Source organism: Takifugu rubripes, chromosome 15, assembly GCF_901000725.2.
Source record: "Takifugu rubripes chromosome 15, fTakRub1.2, whole genome shotgun sequence".
Lineage (NCBI taxonomy): Eukaryota > Metazoa > Chordata > Actinopteri > Tetraodontiformes > Tetraodontidae > Takifugu > Takifugu rubripes.
This window is the reverse complement of record NC_042299.1, coordinates 75,694-99,260: the sequence shown is the minus strand read 5'-3', so window position 1 is coordinate 99,260 and position 23,567 is coordinate 75,694. Positions and strand designations below refer to the sequence as shown.

General features: G+C 48.3%; 1 protein-coding gene across 3 annotated transcripts in view; it reads left to right on the top strand.

The window, feature by feature from the left end:
- dscama (Down syndrome cell adhesion molecule a) overlaps positions 1–23,567 on the top strand; it is a 62,881-nt gene that overhangs the window by 29,064 nt on the left and 10,250 nt on the right. For all 3 annotated transcript variants that reach the window (XM_029848761.1, XM_029848763.1, XM_029848762.1), the window contains exons 4-20: positions 5,238–5,384; positions 5,946–6,224; positions 7,462–7,737; positions 7,856–8,152; positions 8,720–8,995; positions 12,315–12,593; positions 13,079–13,198; positions 14,271–14,450; positions 18,248–18,444; positions 18,550–18,646; positions 18,724–18,852; positions 18,995–19,162; positions 20,296–20,366; positions 21,415–21,658; positions 21,906–22,052; positions 23,010–23,165; positions 23,369–23,502. In XM_029848761.1, the coding sequence (XP_029704621.1) occupies positions 5,238–5,384; positions 5,946–6,224; positions 7,462–7,737; positions 7,856–8,152; positions 8,720–8,995; positions 12,315–12,593; positions 13,079–13,198; positions 14,271–14,450; positions 18,248–18,444; positions 18,550–18,646; positions 18,724–18,852; positions 18,995–19,162; positions 20,296–20,366; positions 21,415–21,658; positions 21,906–22,052; positions 23,010–23,165; positions 23,369–23,502 (3,197 nt within the window). The remainder of the gene's footprint in view (positions 1–5,237; positions 5,385–5,945; positions 6,225–7,461; positions 7,738–7,855; positions 8,153–8,719; positions 8,996–12,314; positions 12,594–13,078; positions 13,199–14,270; positions 14,451–18,247; positions 18,445–18,549; positions 18,647–18,723; positions 18,853–18,994; positions 19,163–20,295; positions 20,367–21,414; positions 21,659–21,905; positions 22,053–23,009; positions 23,166–23,368; positions 23,503–23,567) is intronic.

Here is a 23,567-nt window from a genome sequence, read left to right as displayed (position 1 = left end):
GGTAGTTCTGGTTAAACTACCAGCAGTAGTTGTCGTAGCAGGAGTAGTAGCGTCACTTTTGTGTGGCTGTTTTCTCATCTCCATGATGTTGCTCAACACGTGATTAGCTGCTGATTAGCATGCATTGCTTGCATTTGTACCCATGTCTAATGTGAAATGAAAGATTTTCATTCGTTGGACTCATAATTGGAGTTTAAGCCTTCTGTGGACTGGTCCTGCTGACAAGGGGAGAATTACAACATGAACCTTGCCCGGATTTTCATGCAGTTATAAATCAGCATTAATTAACAAACAAGTAATGCTCCAGTCATTATGAGACAGTTTAACAGTGGGAAACAATGTGTCCTCAAACATGGCACACATTCTTCACTTCACGAGTTCCATGTTCTGTTTTTTATATGGAGTATAAATCTTAATTAGGCTGTAATTACTTTGTGCCTTTCCTTCCAACTCTGACCAAGCAAAGCACTTTGCTTTGTGTTAGAGGTTACGGCAGGGTTAGGGTTAGGAAGGGTTAGGGGTAAGGCTAGGAGGAGTTAAGGTAGGATTAAGTGTGGAGAGAGGAGGGGATAGGGTCAGGTTAGGGTTAGGGATGGGAGGTTAGGAAAGGGGTACAGATTGGAGTTAAGGTAGGGTTAAGGGTAGAGATAAGAGGGGTTAGGGTTAGGGATGGGAGCTTAGGAAAGGGGTACGGATAGGAGGAGTTAAGGTAGGGTTAAAGGTAGAGATAGGAGGGGATAGGGTCAGGTTAGGGATAGGGATGGGAGGTTAGGAAAGGGGTACGGATAGGAGGAGTTAAGGTAGGGTTAAAGGTAGAGATAGGAGGGGATAGGGTAGGGATAAGGATGGGGGTTAGGAAAGGGGTACGGATAGGAGGAGTTAAGGTAGGGTTAAAGGTAGAGATAGGAGGGGATAGGGTAGGGATAAGGATGGGGGGTTAGGAAAGGGGTACGGATAGGAGGAGTCAAGGTAGGGTTAGGGGTAGAGGTAGGATGGGTTAGGGTAGGGTTAGGGATAGGGTTAGGAAAGGGGTACGGATAGGAGGAGTCAAGGTAGGGTTAGGGGTAGAGGTAGGAGGGGTTAGGTTAGGGTTAGGAATAGGGATGGGGGTTAGGAAAGGGGTACGGATAGGAGGAGTAAAGGTAGGGTTAGGGGTAGAGGTAGGAGGGGTTAGGGTAGGGATAGGAATAGGGATAGGAGGGGATAGGGTAGGGATAGGGATGGGGGGTTAGGAAAGGGGTACGGATAGGAGGAGTTAAGGTAGGGTTAAAGGTAGAGATAGGAGGGGATAGGGTAGGGATAGGGATGGGGGTTAAGAAAGGGGTACGGATAGGAGGAGTCAAGGTAGGGTTAGGGGTAGAGGTAGGAGGGGTTGGGTTAGGGTTAGGGATAGGGATGGGGGTTAGGAAAGGGGTACGGATAGGAGGAGTCAAGGTAGGGTTAGGGGTAGAGGTAGGAGGGGTTAGGGTAGGGATAGGAATAGGGATAGGAGGGGTTACGGGTAGGAATGGGGGTTAGGGATAGTAATGGAGGGTTAAGGTAATGTTAATAGTAGGCATAGGAGTTAGGTTAGGGGTAGGCATAGGAGGGGTAGGGGTAGGGATGGGAGATTAAGTTAGGGGTAGGGATAGTGAGGTTAGCATAGGGTTAAGGGATGGGGGATTAGGGATTAGGGTAGGGTTAGCTGGTAGCGTTAAGGGGTAAGAGAATGCTCATTTTAATGATGCTGCACCAGGCCAACAACTGCGCATGATGTACTGAACCGTGGCTTTTCCATGTCTTTGCTTCATGGTTGTATATTTAGTCTCTTCTCCTCTTCCTCTGGAACAGTGACCATCTGCCTATTTCATTAACATCATGACATTAAATTAGATTGAGGGGCAAACGGGGAAACTCTAGACATTAAGACCTGTCAGGCTATCATTTTGACCTAACCATCTAATGTTGCATGTTACCAACAGCTTAGCCTAAACTGTGCACATGCCTGGCCTGCTGGGGTCAGTTTTGAAGGGCTTAGCAATATTCTTGCTGTTCCTTGTATCACAAAGAAGTGGACAGGAGAAAAACTAATGGAGCCCTTGTTTGTCCGTTTTTACTGGTCAAAGTACCAGCAGTGGTCCTGCTGCTCTAATGTTTGATACATTAGTGGGAGACAGTAAACCTTTTGGCAATGGTACATTTGGACATGTCTCAGAGTTACATGGCCAGAACAACTGTTGGTTGATATCCACTCATGTTACCACTGATGGCATAGACTGGAAAATACCAAGTTAGCCAAAAAAGAGAGCAAGAATGAGGACAGAGAATTGGTTTGCAGCCATGATCTTCCAGGGTCCTTCCTTATTAATGTCTCTAATGTCAGTTTCCCCTAAAGTGAACAGATTGAAGTAGGCCTGATGTGGTGATACACTGTGATGATGTTGTATTTGATGCCGTGCTTTCTGAGTGATACTTTTAGCCATTACCCTGAATTATTAGTCTGATTAAAGCTCCAGCAGAAATGCTAGATTGTTTCTGCTCAAGCTTCTGCTAACATTATGAGCACAGACACCAGCACTCTGTCAGGGGAGTGATGAGAAAGTCAGTTGTTACCTGTTGCTACCTCTCACTGGATGTTCAAGGTCAAGGAGAAAATGAACGGTTTCAGTCCAAACCAGTCAGGGTAAATTGGTATTGTTTTAAAACTTTAAAAATGACAACCTGCCCCCTCCCACCTTTTATTATTTGTCATGCTTATTCTGTCCTTACATTAACCTTACATTAACATATACATTAGTTTTTAGCCAATTTGTAAGTCATTCTAGATGACATCAATAACCTCTTGACCCTTCATTTTGACTGTGCTATTAGCCCTCGACCACACTGAACGGCAAACTTTGCTGCTTGTCTTATTGAGTTTGTCACATGTCGAACGGGATGCAGGCCTGATCTGTTGGCCTGTTTCAGTGTTTTCCCTCCCTCACCTCATCTCTTTCCTCCATATGTGTTTTAATAAATCAATCAAGCAGGGTCCCCTCACCACTACTGCATCTGTCTCATAGTCTGGAACAAATCCAGTCATTCAGAGTGAAAAAATCTTTTCACGAAATGTTGTTTGGACCAACAACATTGGTGAAATCCTCTTCATGCACACACACCCACACACACACACACAGAGTATAGTCGAGGCTGTGTCTCAGGGGATGTCAGTATGCGGCGGTGCTGTGGACCACTCCTCCATGCAGCTGGGGGCTTCCTAAAGATTCTTTCCTGCCCACATCGATTTAAAGCACAACACACAGAGAGACTCTCTTGATCGTAAAAGATGCTGTATAAATACATTTGAATTGAAAATGAAAGCTAATGGGATGTTAACTGCAATTTAATTAGCCTCCATCCTACAGTTCCATGTGAGATCATTGTAAGGAAAAATAATGTTGAATGTTTTTCTTGTTGATGTGGCTTTTAAATCATCCAATTCAGCCAGTCTGATTTTGCCAGATCCATTTGAGAGGGCAGTCATTTTGCATGCCAAAGATTAGCTCCTTGGTACTCTCCAGCAGCGCTGAGTGGCCCAAAACAGGTACGCGCAGGATGCATTTATCTTAACTTTATGCTAAATATGGCTCGGACCCATGACTCCTGACACCGGCGACAGCGCGTCCAGGCCAAGTTCTAACGAAACGTGTGCAAAACAGGCTGGAAAGAGCAACTATCCCCAGGAAGCAATGTTGGAGCACTGACAACAGCTTCCTAGCCCCGAGCTAATGACGACCAGCTCTTGTAGAACTGCCCAATATGATCTGTAGATACGAGACATGTTATTTCAGTAGATTAATAACTGCGATGTCAGGCAGCAGCCTGGATTAGTACTACAGACCTGCTGATGCTGCGCTTGCAGAACCAGCCCTCCATCAACCTTCAACCGCTTTTACCTCATCCCATCAGGGTTTTCTACTGTTTCCAGCTCCGGGCAGGACTGACAACTATTCCCTCTCATTCTCACCCCAGCTCAGTAGAGAGCAGCTAAACTGGCCCATCCCCCACATGCATGACTGCTAACCACTATGCTAACCACTGCTAACCACTATGCTAACCACTGCAAATTAGAGCTTCTTGCTGTTTTGCAGTCAGGATTGTGATGACCAGTCAGTATACTGGAAATACTGCAGGACCACCTGGAGGCCACTCAGACAGTAACTTATAGAATAGACAAAAGGACGCTGATTCTTCTTCTTCGGTGTGTGGAATTGATGTTTGTGCAGAGATATGAACGTCAATCATGCCAGTGACTTAAGAACTTGCAAATACCGTAATAAAGTTCTCGAGCCAGTTGTGTTATAACCAGCATCTTGTCTTCAAGTCTGTTGCTGCAGTGTGTGAGGGTTAGGGCTTAGGGTAAAGAGTTAGGGGTGTGTAGGGTTAGGGTTAGGGATGTGTAGGGTTAGGGTTAGGGGTTAGGGTTAGGGGTGTGTAGGGTTAGGGGTTAGGGGTGTGTAGGGTTAGGGGTTAGGGTTAGGGGTGTGTAGGGTTAGGGGTGTGGGTTAGGGTTAGGGGTGTGTAGGGTTAGGGTTAGGGTTAGGGGTGTGTAGGGTTAGGGGTGTGGGTTAGGGTTAGGGGTGTGTAGGGTTAGGGTTAGGGGTGTGGGTTAGGGTTAGGGGTGTGTCGGGTTAAGGGTGTGTCGGGTTAGGGTTAGGGTTAGGGGTGTGTAGGGTTAGGGTTAGGGGTGTGTCGGGTTAAGGATGTGTCGGGTTAGGGTTAGGGTTAGGGGTGTGTAGGGTTAGGGTTAGGGGTGTGGTTTAGGGTTAAGGGTGTGTAGGGTTAGGGTTATGGTTATGGTTAGGGTTAGGGGTGTGTAGGGTTAGGGGTGTGGGTTAGGGTTAGGGGTGTGTAGGGTTAGGGTTAGGGGTGTTTAGGGTTAGGGGTGTGGGTTAGGGTTAAGGGTGTCTAGGGTTAGGGTTAGGGGTGTGTAGGGTTAGGGGTGTGGGTTAGGGTTAGGGGTGTGTAGGGTTAGGGTTAGGGGTGTTTAGGGTTAGGGGTGTGGGTTAGGGTTAAGGGTGTCTAGGGTTAGGGTTAGGGGTGTGTAGGGTTAGGGTTAGGGGTGTGTAGGGTTAGGGTTAGGGGTGTGGGTTAGGGTTAAGGGTGTGTAGGGTTAGGGTGAGGGGTGTGTAAAATCCCACAAACACACAAACAGTTTCATTTTCCCAAATGAACCAAGCTATGCTGGATTAACATGTCTTTATTCATGTGATTTTCAGTGTCTCGGTTTCTCATAACATCCACGGGAGCCCTGTATATCCTGGATGTGCAGATGGAAGATGGGCTTTACAACTACAGGTGTATGACACGTCATCGGTACACAGGAGAGACTCGACAAAGCAATAGTGCCCGCCTCATCGTCTCAGGTTACAGGCTTCATTACACTTTCAATCCATATTTCTGAAAAGCATTCAACATTCCAGGAACTGAAATGGGATTTTTAAAAAGCCCTTTCAGCCCTGTGGTCTCCATGAAGCACCTCGGAACCCAGTGGCTATTTTTAAAAACTTGTTTTACACTGCCTGTACACAGTACATTTCTTATATATTGTTTTATTTGTCACTTAGCTTTTAATGATAATAATGTAATGCATTAATTACTCAAATCTAATCAGAAGGGATTTTTGTTAAATGACTAGATTGTAGGAATATATTGAGAATATATTCTGATTTTGGAACTATATTTCTAGGTACAATGGCATTAATTTTATACAACTGAGGTTTGCTTTTACAATTTTATCTCAAACTTGAAACTTCCCATAGAAAAAGAATCTGAAAGTTTGATGTGAAAAGTGTTTTGGCTCCATCAGCTACGTCATATATTTACATTTAGCATCTCTGTGTCATAGACATGTCACTCTCTCAGATTTTGAATTCCAACCCAGAATAGTGCTTTGGGAGTTCACCTGCACTGTGTCCTTCGCATAGATCCCACTAACTCAGCGCCCCACATCCTGGACGGCTTTGAGCGGCGAGAAGTGATGGCGTCTCATCGGGTTGAGCTGCCCTGCAAGGCCTCTGGTCACCCTGCACCAAAATACCGCTGGCTAAAGGACAACCGGCCACTGGAGCCCGACACACGCTTCCGGCAGAGCGTGACTGGTTTACTGATAGAGAGAGCACAACCCAGTGACTCGGGCACATATGTGTGTGAGGTTTGGAACGGATACGGCAATGCGGAGGTGGTTGGCGTAGTGCATGTAAAAGGTGAGCGCCCGAGCGGCTTTACCGTCTAACCCTAACCCTAACCCTAACCCTAACCCTAACCCTAACTCCTAACCCTAACTCCTAACTCCTAACGCTAACCGTCTAACCTTAACCCTAACCCTAACTCCTAACCCTAACCCTAACTCCTAACCCTAACCCTAACTCCTAACTCCTAACCCTAACCGTCTAACCCTAACCCTAACTCCTAACCCTAACCCTAACTCCTAACCCTAACCCTCTAACCCTAACCCTAACTCCTAACCCTAACTCCTAACCCTAACCCTCTAACCCTAACCCTCTAACCCTAACCCTAACTCCTAACCCTAACTCCTAACCCTAACCCTCTAACCCTAACCCTAACTCCTAACCCTAGCCCTAACCCTCTAACCCTAACCCTAACCCCTAACGCCTAACCCTAACCCTCTAACCCTAACCCTAACCCTAACCCTAACTCCTAACCCTAACCCTAACCGTCTAACCTTAACCCTAATCCTAACCCTAACCCTAACCGTCTAACCCTAACCCTAACTCCTAACCCTAACCCTAACTCCTAACCCTAACTCCTAACCCTAACTCCTAACCCTAACCCTCTAACCCTAACCCTAACCCTAACCCTAACTCCTAACGCCCAACCCTAACCCTAACTCCTAACTCCTAACTCATAACCCTAACCGTCTAACCTTAGCCCTAACCCTAACCCTAACCCTAACTCCTAACCCTAACCCTAACCCTCTAACCCTAACCGTAACCCTAACTCCTAACCCTAACCCTAACCCTAACTCCTAACCCTAACCCTCTAAACCTAACCCTAACCCTCTAACCCTAACCCTAACCCTAACTCCTAACCCCTAACCCTAACCCTCTAACCCTAACCCTAACCCTAACCCCTAACCCTAACCCTAACTCCTAACCCTCTAAACCTAACCCTCTAACCCTAACCCTAACCCTAACCTAACCCTAACCCTCTAACCCTAACCCTAACCCTAACTCCTAACCCCTAACCCTAACCCTCTAACCCTAACCCTAACCCTAACCCTAACTCCTAACCCTAACCCTCTAAACCTAACCCTAACCCTCTAACCCTAACCCTAACTCCTAACCCTAACCCTAACCCTAAGCCTAACCCCTAACCCTAACCCTAACTCCTAACCCTAACCCTAACTCCTTTACTTCCAAGTTCATGTGGTTATTGGAAATCTGCTAGTTTTCCATGAACTCTCCCTTCCCTGACCTTCAGAGTCCTTAAAGGTGGTGGTGAGCCCACGGAAGGTGAAGGGCAGCGTGGGAAGCCAGGTGTCACTGTCCTGCAGCGTTACTGGCTCGGAGAAGTATCAGCTGTCATGGTACCGCAATGGGGAGCTCATTTACCCGAGCAACAGCGTCCGCATGACAGGCCAGAACAAGGAGAATCTGGTCATGGCTGGGATGGCCAAGAGCGATGGAGGAGCCTACCAGTGTTTCGCTAGACACGACAAGATGTCTGCTCAGGACTTTGTACAAGTCATACTAGAAGGTGAGAGTTCACAGCAGATCATTTAGTGCTGATTTAGGCACCACATCTGGATTTGGAAAGATATATTGTGATTGGGTCAGTCTACAATAATAAAATGTTCTTTACCTTTGCATCCCAGATGGCACTCCCAAAATTCTGGCTTCGTTCAGTGAGAAGGTCTACAACATCAATGAGTTTGTGTCGCTATCTTGCACGGTGAAGGGAACCCCAGAACCCCGGGTCACATGGACTTTAGATGACGAGTCTGTGGTACGGGACAGCCGCCACCGCATCTCCTTCTACACTAGCAGTGAGGGCTACGTAGTGAGCCACCTTAATATCAGCCAGACCCAGGTGCCAGATGGGGGTGTTTACCGGTGCAGCTGCAATAACTCGGCTGGAACAGTTTCTTACCAGGCGCGAATAAACGTAAGAGGTGCTTGTCAGATTAACTCTTTCAACACACCATCACATACACACATGCCCCTGCTCATTCTGACCAGTTGATGCTTTCAAACTCAACATTTGCTTAAGGAGTTTAGATGTTTAGCTGTGCAAGGAGGATTGGAGTAAACTTCAAGACCTTATACAAAAACTAGGGGATGTTAGCACTAGTCACGAGGGTCCCCATGTTGAGCTTGGTCCTGCTCAAGATTTCTTCCTGTTAACAGGGATTTTTTCCTCTGGGTACCTCCTCTGGGTTTTGTCTGGCAGAACTCAGTGGAGGGAACAAGCCTTTGATTCAGGACCGCATAGATCTGTAATTCTGTAATAGGTTTTTCCGTCAATAATCAAACCTTCATCATTGTATTAGATTTGCATGGATCACAAAGGACTCTACTTTCTCAGTAGAGCGTGGAGAGGCCTGGTTTAGATTCACTTCTCTTTCTCCTCCTACTATGTGTGTCAGAAATGCACCAACACAACACAGCTATGTTTGATTCGAACCTCCCTGACCTCTAAAGCATTTTAAGAGACTTGTATTTTCAATGTGTCCTTCAAGGGCCAGCCAGCATCAGACCAATGAAAAACTTGACTGCCATCGCTGGTCGAGACATGTACATCCACTGCCGGGTCATCGGCTACCCGTATTACTCCATTAAGTGGTACAAGGACTCCAATTTACTGCCGTACAACCATCGTCAGCGGGCTTTTGAAAACAATGGCACCCTGAAGCTGTTTGATGTTCAAAAGGACGTGGATGAAGGAGAGTACATGTGCAATGTCCTGGTGCAGCCCCAGCTCTCCACACACCAGAGCGTCTATGTGACTGTAAAAGGTAGGGAACCACCATTTTTCAATCTGTCATTATGCACCTGTTACACAGGGATGTTTGCTAGGGAAACCCTAACCCGAAACCCTAACCCTAACCCAACCAGGGAAGCTGCGTGTTTACTGAATGGACTTACAGAGGCTTGCTTGTCCCCTCCAACACACACACCATGCACATGCAAGATAATGTTGCGTCTCTAATTAGTCTCTGTCTGTTTACCCCCTGACTGAATCACGTTGTCATCGCTAGTCACCCTGGTAGCTTCCATCTCATGTAGATGGTAAATATAACATTCAAATGCTACATCAAAGTCTCACCCCATGTTAGGGGTTCGGGTTAACCACTGTTGATAACAAAGCAGCGTCAGCTTCCATGCAAATGCAGCAGGCTTCAGCTCAGCCAGGTGAAGATAACCTCAGGTGACTTCCAGTTTCCAAAGATGCTGCATAATGGGATGTGCCCCCCCCCTCTTAGATAACAACTTCTGCGAGGAATCAGAGAACAAACCTCAGCTAATTTGCTGCTTAACATTCTCCTGCTCTCAAAGCAGAATCTGTTGGAGCCTAATGGGCAGGGTTACCCTAACCCTAACCCTAACCCTAATGGGCAGGGTTACCCTAACCCTAACCCTAACCCTAATGGGCAGGGTTACCCTAATGGGCAGGGTTACCTACCAACCTACCCTATGGGCAGGGTTTACCCTAACCCGTACCCGAACCCTAATGGGCAGGGTTACCCTAACCCTAACCCTAACCCTAATGGGCAGGGTTACCCTAACCCTAACCCTAACCCTAATGGGCAGGGTTACCCTAACCCTAACCCTAATGGGCAGGGTTACCCTAACCCTAATGGGCAGGGTTACCCTAACCCTTACCCTAATGGGCAGGGTTACCCTAACCCTAACCCTAACCCTAATGGGCAGGGTTACCCTAACCCTAACCCTAACCCTAATGGGCAGGGTTACCCTAACCCTAACCCTAATGGGCAGGGTTACCCTAACCCTAACCCTAATGGGCAGGGTTACCCTAACCCTAACCCTAACCCTAATGGGCAGGGTTACCCTAACCCTAACCCTAATGGGCAGGTTACCCTAACCCTAACCCTAACCCTAATGGGCAGGGTTACCCTAACCCTAACCCTAATGGGCAGGGTTACCCTAACCTTACCCTAATGGGCAGGGTTACCCTAACCCTTACCCCTAACCCTAACCCTAACCCTAATGGGCAGGGTTACCCTAACCCTAACCCTAATGGGCAGGGTTACCCTAACCCTTACCCTAATGGGCAGGGTTACCCTAACCCTAACCCTAACCCTAATGGGCATGTTTGTCCTGCTGATTCTGGTGCTGTTCATCCTTTTCCTGGAATTCTGCTTCTCGCATTTGTTACCCAGTGAGGTGCCCCTTCTTTGAGGAAGAAGGGGCAAACCTTCCAACCACTTTATGGTTTTTCGTTGGGGTCCAGGGTTCTGGGTTGTGTCTGGTTTTTCCTGCAGGGGGCGTGGAGGAGTCAATGGGCAACAGCGCACCTGTCGGCGATCTCCATCAGGCCACCTGTTTAAGGAGGGAGTGCCTGCCTACCAGCGAAGGAGAAGACACCTGGAAGGAGGAGCCATCAGGAAGGAGGAGACATCTGGAAGGAGAAGACATCAGGAAGGAGGAGACATCAGGAAGGAGGAGACATCAGGAAGGAGGAGACATCTGGAAGGAGGAGCCATCAGGAAGGAGGGGCCATCAGGAAGGAGGAGCCATCAGGATGGAGGAGACATCAGGAAGGAGGAGACATCAGGAAGGAGGAGACATCTGGAAGGAGGAGCCATCAGGATGGAGGAGACATCAGGAAGGAGGAGACATCAGGAAGGAGAAGACACCTGGAAGGAGGAGCCATCAGGAAGGAAGAGACATCTGGATGGAGGAGACGTCAGGAAGGAGGAGACATCAGGAAGGAGGAGCCACCAGGATGGAGGAGCCATCAGGAAGGAGGAGACATCAGGAAGGAGGAGACATCTGGAAGGAGGAGACATCTGGAAGGAGGAGACATCAGGAAGGAGAAGACACCTGGAAGGAGGAGCCATCAGGAAGGAGGAGCCATCAGGAAGGAGGAGCCATCAGGAAGGAGGAGCCATCAGGAAGGAGGAGACATCTGGAAGGAGGAGCCATCAGGAAGGAGGAGCCATCAGGAAGGAGGAGACATCTGGAAGGAGGAGACATCAGGAAGGAGACATCAGGAAAGAGGAGACATCTGGGAGGAGATATCAGGAAGGAGGAGCCATCAGGAAGGAGGAGACATCAGGAAGGAGAAGACACCTGGATGGAGGAGACATCAGGAAGGAGAAGACATCTGGAAGGAGAAGACACCTGGATGGAGGAGACATCAGGAAGGAGAAGACATCTGGAAGGAGGAGCCATCAGGATGGAGGAGACATCCGGAAGGAGGAGACATCAGGAAGGAGAAGACACCTGGAAGGAGGAGCCATCAGGAAGGAAGAGACATCTGGATGGAGGAGACGTCAGGAAGGAGGAGACATCAGGAAGGAGAAGACACCTGGATGGAGGAGACATCAGGAAGGAGAAGACATCTGGAAGGAGGAGCCATCAGGATGGAGGAGCCATCAGGATGGAGGAGACATCAGGAAGGAGGAGACATCAGGAAGGAGAAGACACCTGGAAGGAGGAGCCATCAGGAAGGAAGAGACATCTGGATGGAGGAGACGTCAGGAAGGAGGAGACATCAGGAAGGAGGAGCCACCAGGATGGAGGAGCCATCAGGAAGGAGGAGCCATCAGGAAGGAGGAGACAGCAGGAAGGAGGAGACATCAGGAAGGAGGAGCCATCAGGAAGGAGGAGACATCAGGAAGGAGGAGCCATCAGGAAGGAGGAGACATCAGGAAGGAGGAGACATCAGGAAGGAGGAGCCATCAGGAAGGAGGAGACATCAGGAAGGAGGAGACAGGGTGAAGGCAGGTCCACCTCTGGATGAGTCTCTAGTTCACCACAGGGTCCTCTGTGTGCATTTCTGGGTTCAGGACCTTGTTCAGGGGTCCCCTGGTGGTGCTCCAGGGGTGTTCTGGCACTACCCCCTACTAGCAGAACATCTTCCATGTTTCATCTGCACCGGGGCCTGAGGATCCTCCACTTCTCAGTCCAGTCCCCAAAAGACTGAACAACCTGCTTTTGTACTGCTGTTAATCACAAAAAGGTGCTGCCCAAAACAAGGTGTTGTGAGTCTGTCCAGTCCAAGACAAGACCAGCATGAATGTTCAACCTTTGTGCTCATTACGACCCAATCAGACGGCATTTCCAAAGCCATTTCTCTCTTATTTCCAGTCCCACCTACAATTCACCCGTTTGAGTTCCCTCGGTTCTCCGTTGGCCAGAGAGTCTTCGTCCCCTGTGTGGTGATGTCGGGGGACCAGCCTGTCTTCATCACCTGGCAGAAGGACGGTCGGCCAATTCCCGCCAGTCTGGGCGTCACCATCGACAACATCGATTTCACCAGCTCTCTGCGCATCTCCAACCTCACATTGCTGCACAACGGCAACTACACCTGCATCGCACGGAACCAGGCTGCTGCTGTGGAGCATCAAAGCCAGCTGATTGTCCGAGGTGAGGAAGGAACGGCGGGAATGGTGAGACGGAGGTGGCGGTGGTGATCAGAACAGATGCTTTCATGGTGGGGGGGGGGTAGAGAGAGAGGAGACGGGGGAGAAATGTGTCGAGGTGCTTAAAAAACCCAGGGTTAGGGTTAGACTCTCCTTTAACAGGAAGAAACCTTGAGCAGGACCGGACTCATATGGGGGACCCCCCCCCCCCCATCTGATGGACTGAAGGGCAGATAGATGATAGAATAGGCTTAAATCATGCAAATACATGAATTACAACAAGTTGTCAGTATAATAGCTGAGGGGATCAGCGGGGTCAGAGGTCAGAGGTTAGCGCACGGCTATGAAGTTGGTGACAGATGATACAGAGAGAGGAGAGAAGCACAAGAACTCGACAAAAAGACCTCCAGGAAGTCAGTGTGTAATATAGAGTTATCTGAAGTGTTGAAACCTAGTTCATTCTAAAGTTGTACTTTTCTTTTGCCACAGTTCCTCCCAAATTCGTGGTGCAACCAAAAGACCAAGATGCCATCTATGGAAAGGCAGTCATCCTGAACTGCTCCGCTCAAGGCTACCCTGTTCCCACAATTCAGTGGGAGTACTCCAAAGGTATTCACAGCATAGTGGCCATAGCAACGCTAAACATCTCTTCATCTAGAGTAGACGATCAACCTGTTCGCTATGGATTTCCAGTTGATTAACAGGAAACATTTGATTGGTCCTTGTGTCCTCCCACACTGCTTCTTTCCCCTCTGCTGTTAGCGTTCAGCAGTGGGGTGCTTTATGACCTGGGTGAGGTGTGTCATGGCTTCGTGGAGGTGCAGCTGATAATCAGAGGTGGACGTTCTGTTGCGTTTGCTTCCAGTGTTCCAATTATTCGGGGTCCAGCTAACGGTCACTCAGTTTTGGTGAGGAAGCCACCAGCTTCTCTGGGACAAACCCAAGAGATGATGGGAGCTGTAATCAGTCTAGCATCTGCTGGGCCTGTCTCATGGTCTCCTTCGTCAGGCCATGCCCAAAACACCTCACCAGAAACATCTTCACTAGATGCCCAAACACCTGAACTGGTTCTTCTGAACCAGATATCTGAGCTCTGCACCAAGTCTCCAAGACTGAGTGCAGGATTGTGATCTTGATTTATCACCACCTGCATATGAGCAGAAAACCAGGAGGCAGCGATTGGCTGATAGAAAAATGTTCACAGGTGATGAAGGTCTGGAAACTATGTTTACTGTTATCTCGTCTTCCTGCCCGCTTGGTCCCTTTTGGGGTCACAGGGAGGTTACTCAGTGGGCAAAGGAATAATCCACCCCTGGTCACCGGTTCTTGCAGGGCCATATATGAGCATTTGTGGGTTTGGTACCTTGCTCAAGGGTACCTTGGTAATGCTCTGAAGGTCTTCTGGCACCTTCCGCTACTAGCTGAACACCTTCCATGTGTTGTCTGCCCTGGGGCTCAAATCAAGAAGCCTCCACTTCTCAGCCTAGTTCCCAACAGACTGAGCTACCAGTGGTTAACGCTGTCGAGTGTCATTTCCCTCCTCGTTACTCAAATGCAGCTAGTGCAACGATTAAGGTAGAAACACCTAAACCCTGGAGGGCCCAGGCTAACTAGCATTACCATTCAAATATCACCTTGTGTTTCTTTCCAAGGGTGAAATGGTCTGTTTGCTCTCTTCCAGGTGCTGGAGTCCCCCAGTTCAAACCCATTGCCCTCAACTCAGGCTTTCGAATAGAGGTCCTGCTCAATGGCTCTCTGTTCATCAAGCACGTGCTGGAGGAGGACAGTGGTTTCTACCTGTGTCGCGTCAGCAACGACGTTGGGGCTGATGTCAGCAAGTCCATGTATCTTAACGTCAAAAGTAAGAAGCTAAAGTGTGCATCTGCAATCACGTTTCATCTACCAAGGACTCTGTTTAGAGTAAGACTGAACTCACAGTGGACTAAAGTTGATGTGGGACCCCCAGGCCACCGTAGGAGGGCACTTATCAGGGCACGCATGTTTCTAACCCTAACCCCCTCCCCTGGGCCCTGGCTGGAGCTGGAGCTGGTTACTGACTCCAGCCCCCACCTCTCTTTCTATCATGCTTAGCTAGCACAGATGATGATCCGCTTTGTCTACGTAGCACAAAGCAACCAGCTAATAGCCGGATGAAATCTTTTTGATGCTGAGCATCAAAGTTTGGGGGCCAGCACAGCAGCACGGAAGCATCTGGGTGCAAACATGCTTGACTCACTCATTTATTTTATTATTCTTTTCTACAAAACACATTTTAATTGTGGCATTTGCAGGTTGCAAAGTAATGAAATGAATTTGCTGCTGTTTCCAGTCAAGCAGCCCAAACAGATGTGATTCAGTCAGTTTCTGAGCCTCCAAGCAGACGCGTGCGTCCCAGTCAGTAAACAGCTCCGCACTGTTTATCTGGGCCAATTAAGCTGAATCAAAGCTATTAGAGATGATAATGTTGGCAGACGTAGCAACGAGGGGAGAGCACTTGATGAGGCTTCACTAAAAAGCCCTGATAAATGCTCTCACAGTCACTCACTAGTGTCCCTCTGTGTGGTGCTCAGATGAAGTCTGAAGATTTTTTTTCCTCTTATTTACTCATTTGCAACTAAACCCCAGCACGTAGACCCCCCCCCCCCCCCCCCCCCCCCGCCCCCCCACAGTCTCAGCCTGGCTACAGGCATATATTTGATATCATGCTCCATATCCAAGCCAATTGTGCAGCAAAGGAAATTATTTCAGTACATTGCAGGCAGCCAGTGAAGCAGTCATCTTTGTGCTGCTACTAGCCAGCCTTTCCCTTCCCCCTCCCTCCATTCATGCTAAATCCTGTTCAGCATCCATTTATAGTCAGCCTCCAGGGCAGGGAGCTCTGTCCCAGTTGTTTTTTGTTTTTTTTGTCTGGCCCCTGCTGGCCCCGCTGCTCTCTGGTACCCGGAGGCTTTTTGGGAGTCAGTGACACAGTATTGGCTAAAGGTGAAACTGCATTAGAAAATTATTGTCAGAACATTAAACACGCATTTTTAAAAATGTAAAGTGGACAAAGCAACGTGTGCAGGAGTCCGTGACCTGTTGCCGGGACCCAGCAGCTTCTGGACTGCTGCCGGATTTCAGATGCTCTCCAATATTTCAGTTGTTCACATTTATAAGGAGAAAGAGGTGAAAGTCTCGGGGTTCGGCAGCAGCTCCTCCTCCCACTAGCTTCCAAAATAATGCACGCTATGTAGTTAGTTGCTCAACTGGATTAACACCCAAAGAAACGGATAGAAGAATCCAGAAAGTGGGTCCACAGTACATGTGTGTGTGAACTGATGAAGCACTGCAAACCCCCCACTTCTTGTTTTGGAAAGGTAAAAAACATCTTTTATTTCTTTGCATTACATTTATTTCCACTTCTATGTGGACGGTTGGATTCCTTTCTTGCAGGTGCCTCAGAAACGCTCCCTGTTTTTCTCTCTCCCATCATTTTGTTTCTTTTTGAGGCTGCACGTCACATGCAGCAACAATCGCGTGTGATTATGTTCCAATCATATTCCCGTGAACATCGCTGGTATTTCCAAGCTCCGTATCTGGAGACTAGAGATGAGCCTTTTTATGAGTGCAGCTTGTAGAGAGGAGAGCAGCAATGAAGAGTAGAGCCTGTCCAATGCTGGTTGGCATGGTAACCTGGCCAGGTGAAAGGCAGTCTGGGAGAGAGGAGAGAGAGGGACCTTTGTCTCAGGAGAAGAGCCTATCAGCATCCAGCCTATTGAGCCTCTCCTGCAGGCTGCAGCGTATCATCACTGGCCTCTGTGTTGCTGTGGAGGAAAAGGACTCTGCTAATAAAAGACTGCTTCAGCCGCCGCCGCCGCTTCTACCGCTGCAGCCGCTGCCGCTGCAGCCTGGAGTGGTCACATGGGCTCACGTTTCATCTCGTATTAGGACTAATATTGATTTGCTCATTCATTCATTGCTAATTCACTCATCCATCTTCTACTGTTGCTGTTTTCCTGGGCGGACGGGGGCTGCAGCCTCTCCCAGCTGCCTTAGGCGGAGGTGACTTCATCCTGGACAGCTCCAAGCTGGAAAAGAGACATCCAAGCATTCATGTCAACCACCAATATGTCCTTCAACTGGAGCTGAATCCTGAAACATATAAACATGATTCCAGGAATATTTGAATGATCATGTAGCTGAATCCTGTAATATTAACATGATTCCAGGAGTATTCAATGATCATGTAGCTGAATCCTGTAATATTAACATGATTCCAGGAGTATTCAATGATCATGTAGCTGAATCCTGTAATATTAACATGATTCCAGGAGTATTCAATGATCATGTAGCTGAATCCTGTAATATTAACATGATTCCAGGAGTATTCAATGATCATGTAGCTGAATCCTGTAATATTAACATGATTCCAGGAGTATTTGACTGATCATGTAGCTGAATCCTGTAATATTAACATGATTCCAGCTGCTCCCTCAGCCACGTTACTCACCAACAACAACTACTTTCAGCTAAATAAATGTGGCTTCAAACTACAACACTAATCTCGCGGTAAAGATTCTTTTAACGTTTCCCCTTCCAGTTTCTACTGAATTGATCCAACAGAAAATGGATCTTTGTCAGTGATTCAGTGCTTTTATTCAATAAAGAGCTTCAAAGAGGCGAGTGTGAATAAGCAATGAGGCTTAAATGTTTGCAACCTCTAGTGTGACACTTCCAGTCATGTCATTTTGCCCACTGTGTGTGTGTGTGTGTGTGTGTGTGTGTGTGTGTGTGTGTGTGTGTGTAATGACATGCATTTATCTGCATGCACGAGCTTGTGTGCATGTGTGCTCGTGAATGAGCAGCTGGGGGGCCATTATACACTCCGCTGTGGCTCTATTGAGGAATGTGTTAATTGTGTGTGTGCAGTTATTTCATCATCATCTTCCCCCTCTGATGTGTTGCTATATTTGCTTTTGTGTCTTAGAGACTCCAAAAGATGTTTCTAATGTAAATATGTTGAATGTGCCGCTTTAGAAGTGATTCAAGAGGAGGTTTTCACTTATTTAGAATCAAGCAGCATCTCAGATTTCATCATTTTTAATTATTCTCATTTAGTTGTTGACAAGTAAAAGACGATTAAAAGTGAGAAGAGCTTCTGACGTTTAAGATAGTAGAAGAAGATGATTGACACTGAGGCATCTTCTACACAGTTCTGACTGGTACAACTGGTACGCTGGTGGAGAGGTTGGACTGGACGGTCCGTCCGTCCGTCCGTCTGTCCGCCCGCCCGTCCGTCCGCCCGCCCGCCCGCCCGTCCGTCCGCCCCGCCCGCCCGCCCGTCCGTCCGTCCGTCCGTCCGTCCGTCCGTCTGTGGTGCATCACAGATTCAGCCAGCCACAGATGGACGATGGTTTCTATTATTGTGTCTTCAGGATGTGAACAGTTGCTCTACTCATCTATAGTAGAAGAAAACTCTTCTTCTATAGGGTCAACAAGCTGCTGTTGTGTCTATCCAGGTATCCATGGCAACAGCACCTCCATATTTGAGACCTGCTTTGCTTTTTGGCCAAGTCTCGCGTCCCTGAAAAAGCGACTGAATTTGCTGGTTAACTGTTGGATGAGTGAGAAGCTGCGTCCATGTTTGCTCACAGTGTCTCTGATTCCTCTCCACACTAGTTCCTGCCATGATCATCTCCTACCCCAACACCACGTTGGCCACGCAGGGCGAAGAGAAGAAGATGAGCTGCACAGCACATGGGGAGAAACCCATCATGGTCCGCTGGGAGAAAGAGGAGCGGATCATCAATCCTGAGATGAGTCGCTACGTTGTTTCTGTCAAAGAAGTGGCTGATGAAGTCATTTCTACCCTGCAGGTGTGTGAACCCGCTCCGGCGCCGCCCACATTACCTCTCTTGTGTTTATAGCTGAGCCACGTGCTGCCTCAGAATGACCAAGTTCTTGTCCTGGTTGTTCATTAGATCATGCCAACAGTTCGAGAGGACTCTGGCTTCTTCTCCTGCCATGCCATCAACTCCTTTGGTGAAGACAGAGGAATCATCCAGCTCACCGTGCAAGGTGTGATGGTGCTCACACAACTATTCCCTTTGCCCACCTCAGCCCAGATGGTAAACGCTGAAGGTTGTGTTTCATAGAGCCTCCCGATCCGCCAGAGGTCGAAATCAGAGAGGTGAAGGACAGGACCATCGCGCTGCGGTGGACAATGGGCTTTGATGGGAACAGTCCGATCACAGGCTTCGATATTGAAAGCAAGAACAAGTCAGGTATCAAATGTTGATGTGTGAACTAAGATGGCACTTTAGACAAGAACATATTTCCATTTCCAACTCTTGAAGCCTTCTCACATGTAGTCTTTTGGAGAGTGTGTATGATGCATGTATCTTCCTGACTGTCTCCCTTCTGTAGCCTCCTGGGACACTGCTCAGAAGACCAAGGACGTCTCACCTCAGCTGAACCAGGCCACCATCATCGACCTCCACCCCTCCTCCACCTACAACATTCGCATGTTTGCTAAAAACCTGATCGGCAAGAGTGAAGCCAGCAATGAGCTGACCATCACCACCGATGAAGCAGGTCACTGTTCGACACAGAACAGATGCCTACACAGCTCTCTCTCTCTCTTTCTCTCTCTCTATCTCACACACACACACACACACACACACACACACACACACATCATGGGCATGAAGGGAAAGCTAGAGCAGCAATAACAATAATCATCATGAGGATGCTCAGGAAGAACCTCGGAATCTTCAGCTCCGTGTCATTAACGATCCTGTGCTGATCCTGCTCTTTTCTGCTCATTGATCTCCTGAGCTCACCTGTCCTCCCCCCACAGAGACCCTCCGTAACGCCCGTCATGTAAAACATGTGCCTTCTAAATAATGTCTGACAGCAGGGTGAACGTTCCACCACTGAGTCAGCAGCACAGCGATGAAACTGGTGGTTCTCAACAGAACCAACTGGTTCTTTAGTGCTTTAACGAGTCGTGAACAGGCGCCGTGGCCACACGCATCCTGTGATGACACATACTGAGACTCCCTCCTGGAGTATCATATATAGTGCAGTACACAGTGTTGCAGGAGCAACAAGCTAGCATAACACAGGAGCTTGCTTTGTGACCAAATGTCTTTGATCGTCACCTGATTTTGGAAGATTAAAGTCTGCAGAACACAGACAACCTTTAATGAGCTGTTATTTGGCCCATTTCCTGAGAATTAACACCTCACTATTAGTTATCGTGCCTAACCCTAACCTCACTATTAGTTATCGTGCCTAACCCTAACCACACTATTAGTTATCGTGCCTCACCCTAACCTCGCTATTAGTTATCGTGCCTCACCCTAACCTCACTGTTAGTTATCGTGCCTAACCCTAACCTCACTGTTAATTATCGTGCCTCACCCTAACCTCACTATTAGTTATCGTGCCTAACCCTAACCTCACTATTAGTTATCGTGCCTAACCCTAACCTCACTGTTAGTTATCGTGCCTAACCCTAACTTCATGGGTGAAGCTAAGTAGAAAATATGCAGCTGCATTTGAAGCTAACTGCATGTGCAGAAAGGCTAAATCTCTCATTTATCTAATTCATATCTAATTTATCAGGACACATTGACTTGTGTTAAGTATGGCAACAAGTGGATGTGTTTGAGTTGTTGTTGGACCACAGTGTCTTTGATCTGCTGGTGTTGCTGTGCCCTCAGCCCCCGATGGACCACCACAGGAGGTGCAGCTGGAAGCTCTCTCTTCTCAAAGCATTCGAGTCACGTGGCGGGTAGGTTGATCAATCCTCTGAATTTATGTCTACAGTTGCTGTGTGTGTCTTTGTTGTTGAAGCTCAAAATTTAGTTGAATTTGGATATTAGCTTAGCAACCAGAACCTGTGGGCTCACACACGCCCCCTTTCAGTACCATGGAGTTCTGTCTGTGCGAGCTTGGGCCTTTTCATGTCCGATCAGGAAGACTAGAAGTCAAACATGTCCACGAACTGTATTAGCCAGACTCTAGAAAGTCTTGGGGTATGATCAATGTGTCTGCAGGCGTTATTTTGGACAGGAAGACCCTAGGGTTAGCCCTAACCCTAGCCCTAACCCTAGCCCTAATCCTAACCCTAGCCCTAACCCTAACCCCTAACCCCTAACCCCTAACCCTAACCCTAACCCTAGCCCTAACCCTAACCCTAACCCCTAACCCTAACCCTAGCCCTAGCCCTAACCCTAACCCTAGGGTTAGCCCTAACCCTAACCCTAACCCTAGGGTTAGCCCTAACCCTAACCCTAGCCCTAACCCTAGCCCTAACCCTAACCCTAGCCCTAACTCTAACTCTAACCCTAACCCTAGCCCTAGCCCTAACCCTAACCCTAGCCCTAGCCCTAACCCTAGCCCTAGCCCTAACCCTAACCCTAGCCCTAGCCCTAGCCCTAACCCTAGCCCTAACCCTAACCCTAGCCCTAGCCCTAGCCCTAACTCTAACCCTAGCCCTAGCCCTAGCCCTAACCCTAGCCCTAGCCCTAACCCTAGCCCTAGCCCTAACCCTAGCCCTAGCCCTAGCCCTAGCCCTAACCCTAGCCCTAGCCCTAACCCTAGCCCTAGCCCTAGCCCTAGCCCTAACCCTAACCCTAACCCTAGCCCTAACCCTAGCCCTAGCCCTAACCCTAACCCTAGCCCTAACCCTAACGACCCAGCAGTATCTGAAGTCAAGCGCGGCTCCTCGCTGCTGCTCTGCTGTTGAAAAGGAGATTTTTGTTTTGAAGTTTCAATCATGCAAAAATATTGAAATCATGGACCAATATTGGTATTGTTTGATTTCTGTAAACTCTTAGACACCAAAGAAGCACCTCCAAAATGGCGCCATCAGAGGTTATCAGGTGGGCTACAGGGAGTTCAGCACTGGTGGAAACTATCAGTTCAGTGTGATCAGCGTGGAGACCACAGGTGATGCAGCTGAAAGCCTGGTCCTGGACAACCTAAAGAAATTCACCCAGTATGGAGTCGTAGTGCAAGCCAGCAACAGTGCAGGGACGGGGCCGTCTTCCACGGAGGTGCTGGCGACCACACTGGAGGACGGTGAGCACAGAGAGATGCTAGCACACCAGCTCAACCTCTGCCCCCAACCTTCAAAAAGCTACAACACAATCCACCAACACGACTCATGATTCATGGAAATGACCATGTAAAATGTTAGTGGTGGGAAATGTCCTGGCAACAAGACCTTTAGAGGTTTAGTGAGGAGATGCTGCAGCCTAGTGGAGATGCGTGGTACTGTCCTCTCTTTCATCCCTCCAGTCTCACTCATCTTATCTCTACTCCTCAGTTCCCAGTCGACCACCAGAGAACGTCCAGGCCACCGCTACTTCTCCAGAGATCATCTCTCTGTCCTGGCTGACCCCACCCAAAGATGCACTCAATGGAAACCTGCTTGGGTTCAGGGTCATATACTGGGCCAACCTGCCTGATGGAGGTGGGTCTTTATTGGTTCTGTGACTCAACAGGAGGAAGGGGTGGTGGGGGGGTCACCAGTCTCAGCTAGCTTAGAGCAAGAGGCAGGTTAAACCCTGTAACCACCAGCTCCAACTGGGCCAACACGCAAAAGCAAACAACCATTCACAGAGTTGCTAGCTCACTTCCCCTCCAAATGTCTTTGGACTGCGGGAGAAGCTGGAGGACCAGAGAGTTCCCATGTGGGCACAGACTGAAGACTCCACACACAAAGGTCCCAGATCGCAGGGGGGTCAAACCAGGAACCTTCGGGCTAGTGACAGTGCTAACTGCTGCCCCACCCAATTAAAATGAGCTTCGACAGAACATTAGATTTCCTTCCCGTTTCTTTGGTGTGTGCTTGACAATCAACAACAGCTAATGAGCACAGCAGCAGTCATCAGGAGCAGGTCCTCATTAGAGAGGTTCAGTTCAACATTATGGTCTGTGGACACTTCTCTACTGCTGGAGAAGACCTGGAGTCTCCTGCTGATGGCGAGCTGCTGCAGGAGGAGAGGGGGAGAACTTGACTGTATTATCAAGCATGTTGGAGGCAGCTGGGAGATAAGAGATGTCTCCTGAAACACACCTCAGCTAATGGAACACATGAAAATCTCCATAAACCGAGAACAAGAACTGATATGAGGACAAATACAAAGTATGGCATCAAAACAGAAATCTCTTATTTCTGTTTTGCATCTTCTAAAGCTCTCAGATTTGGAGTGATCAAATATCCACGCTTTGTTCCTCAGCAGCCGTGATTCTGAAAAGATCAAAGCTGTCATCAAAGCAAAGTGTGGCTTCTTGAAATAAAGAAATATTCTGATTTCCCACTTGTTTTACCTGAGAGCTTTGGGACAGTAGTTTAATGTCTAATGTCGAACTGATTTGAGCCTCGACAGCATGAAGTTGAAACTCCTGATTTGATTGTTTCCAACAGAGTTGGGCGAGATCAAGAACGTGACCACCATTAAACCCTCTCTGGAGCTGGATGGGCTGGAGAAGTACACCAACTACAGCATCCAGATCCTGGCTTTCACCAGAGCTGGAGACGGCGTCCGCAGTGAACAGATTTACACCCGCACCAAGGAAGACAGTAGGGACACACTCGGCTAATCAGAGCAACGCTGGCACCTCCCATCTCAGCAAAAGCTAAGATGGCAGCAAAAGTTCTAGATACCAGCAAATAGTTCCCATGTCAAGGAAATGTGCTAATTTAAGAGCATGACTAAGATGAGAGGTGTCAGGGTCCAGCCTAGCTTCACTCCTGGACTCATGCTGAGACGCTCTTTTATTCAGTACCTGGACCTCCTGCAGGCGTGAAGGCAGCTGCTGCATCCGACTCTGTGGTGTTTGTGTCCTGGCTCCCCCCAACCAAAGTCAATGGCATCATCCGAAAATACACAGTATTCTGCTCCAACCCACATCCCACAGTAAGACAATGGAAGCACGCTAGCATCTGCTGTAGTTAGGGCTAACATCTGCTGTAGTTAGCGCT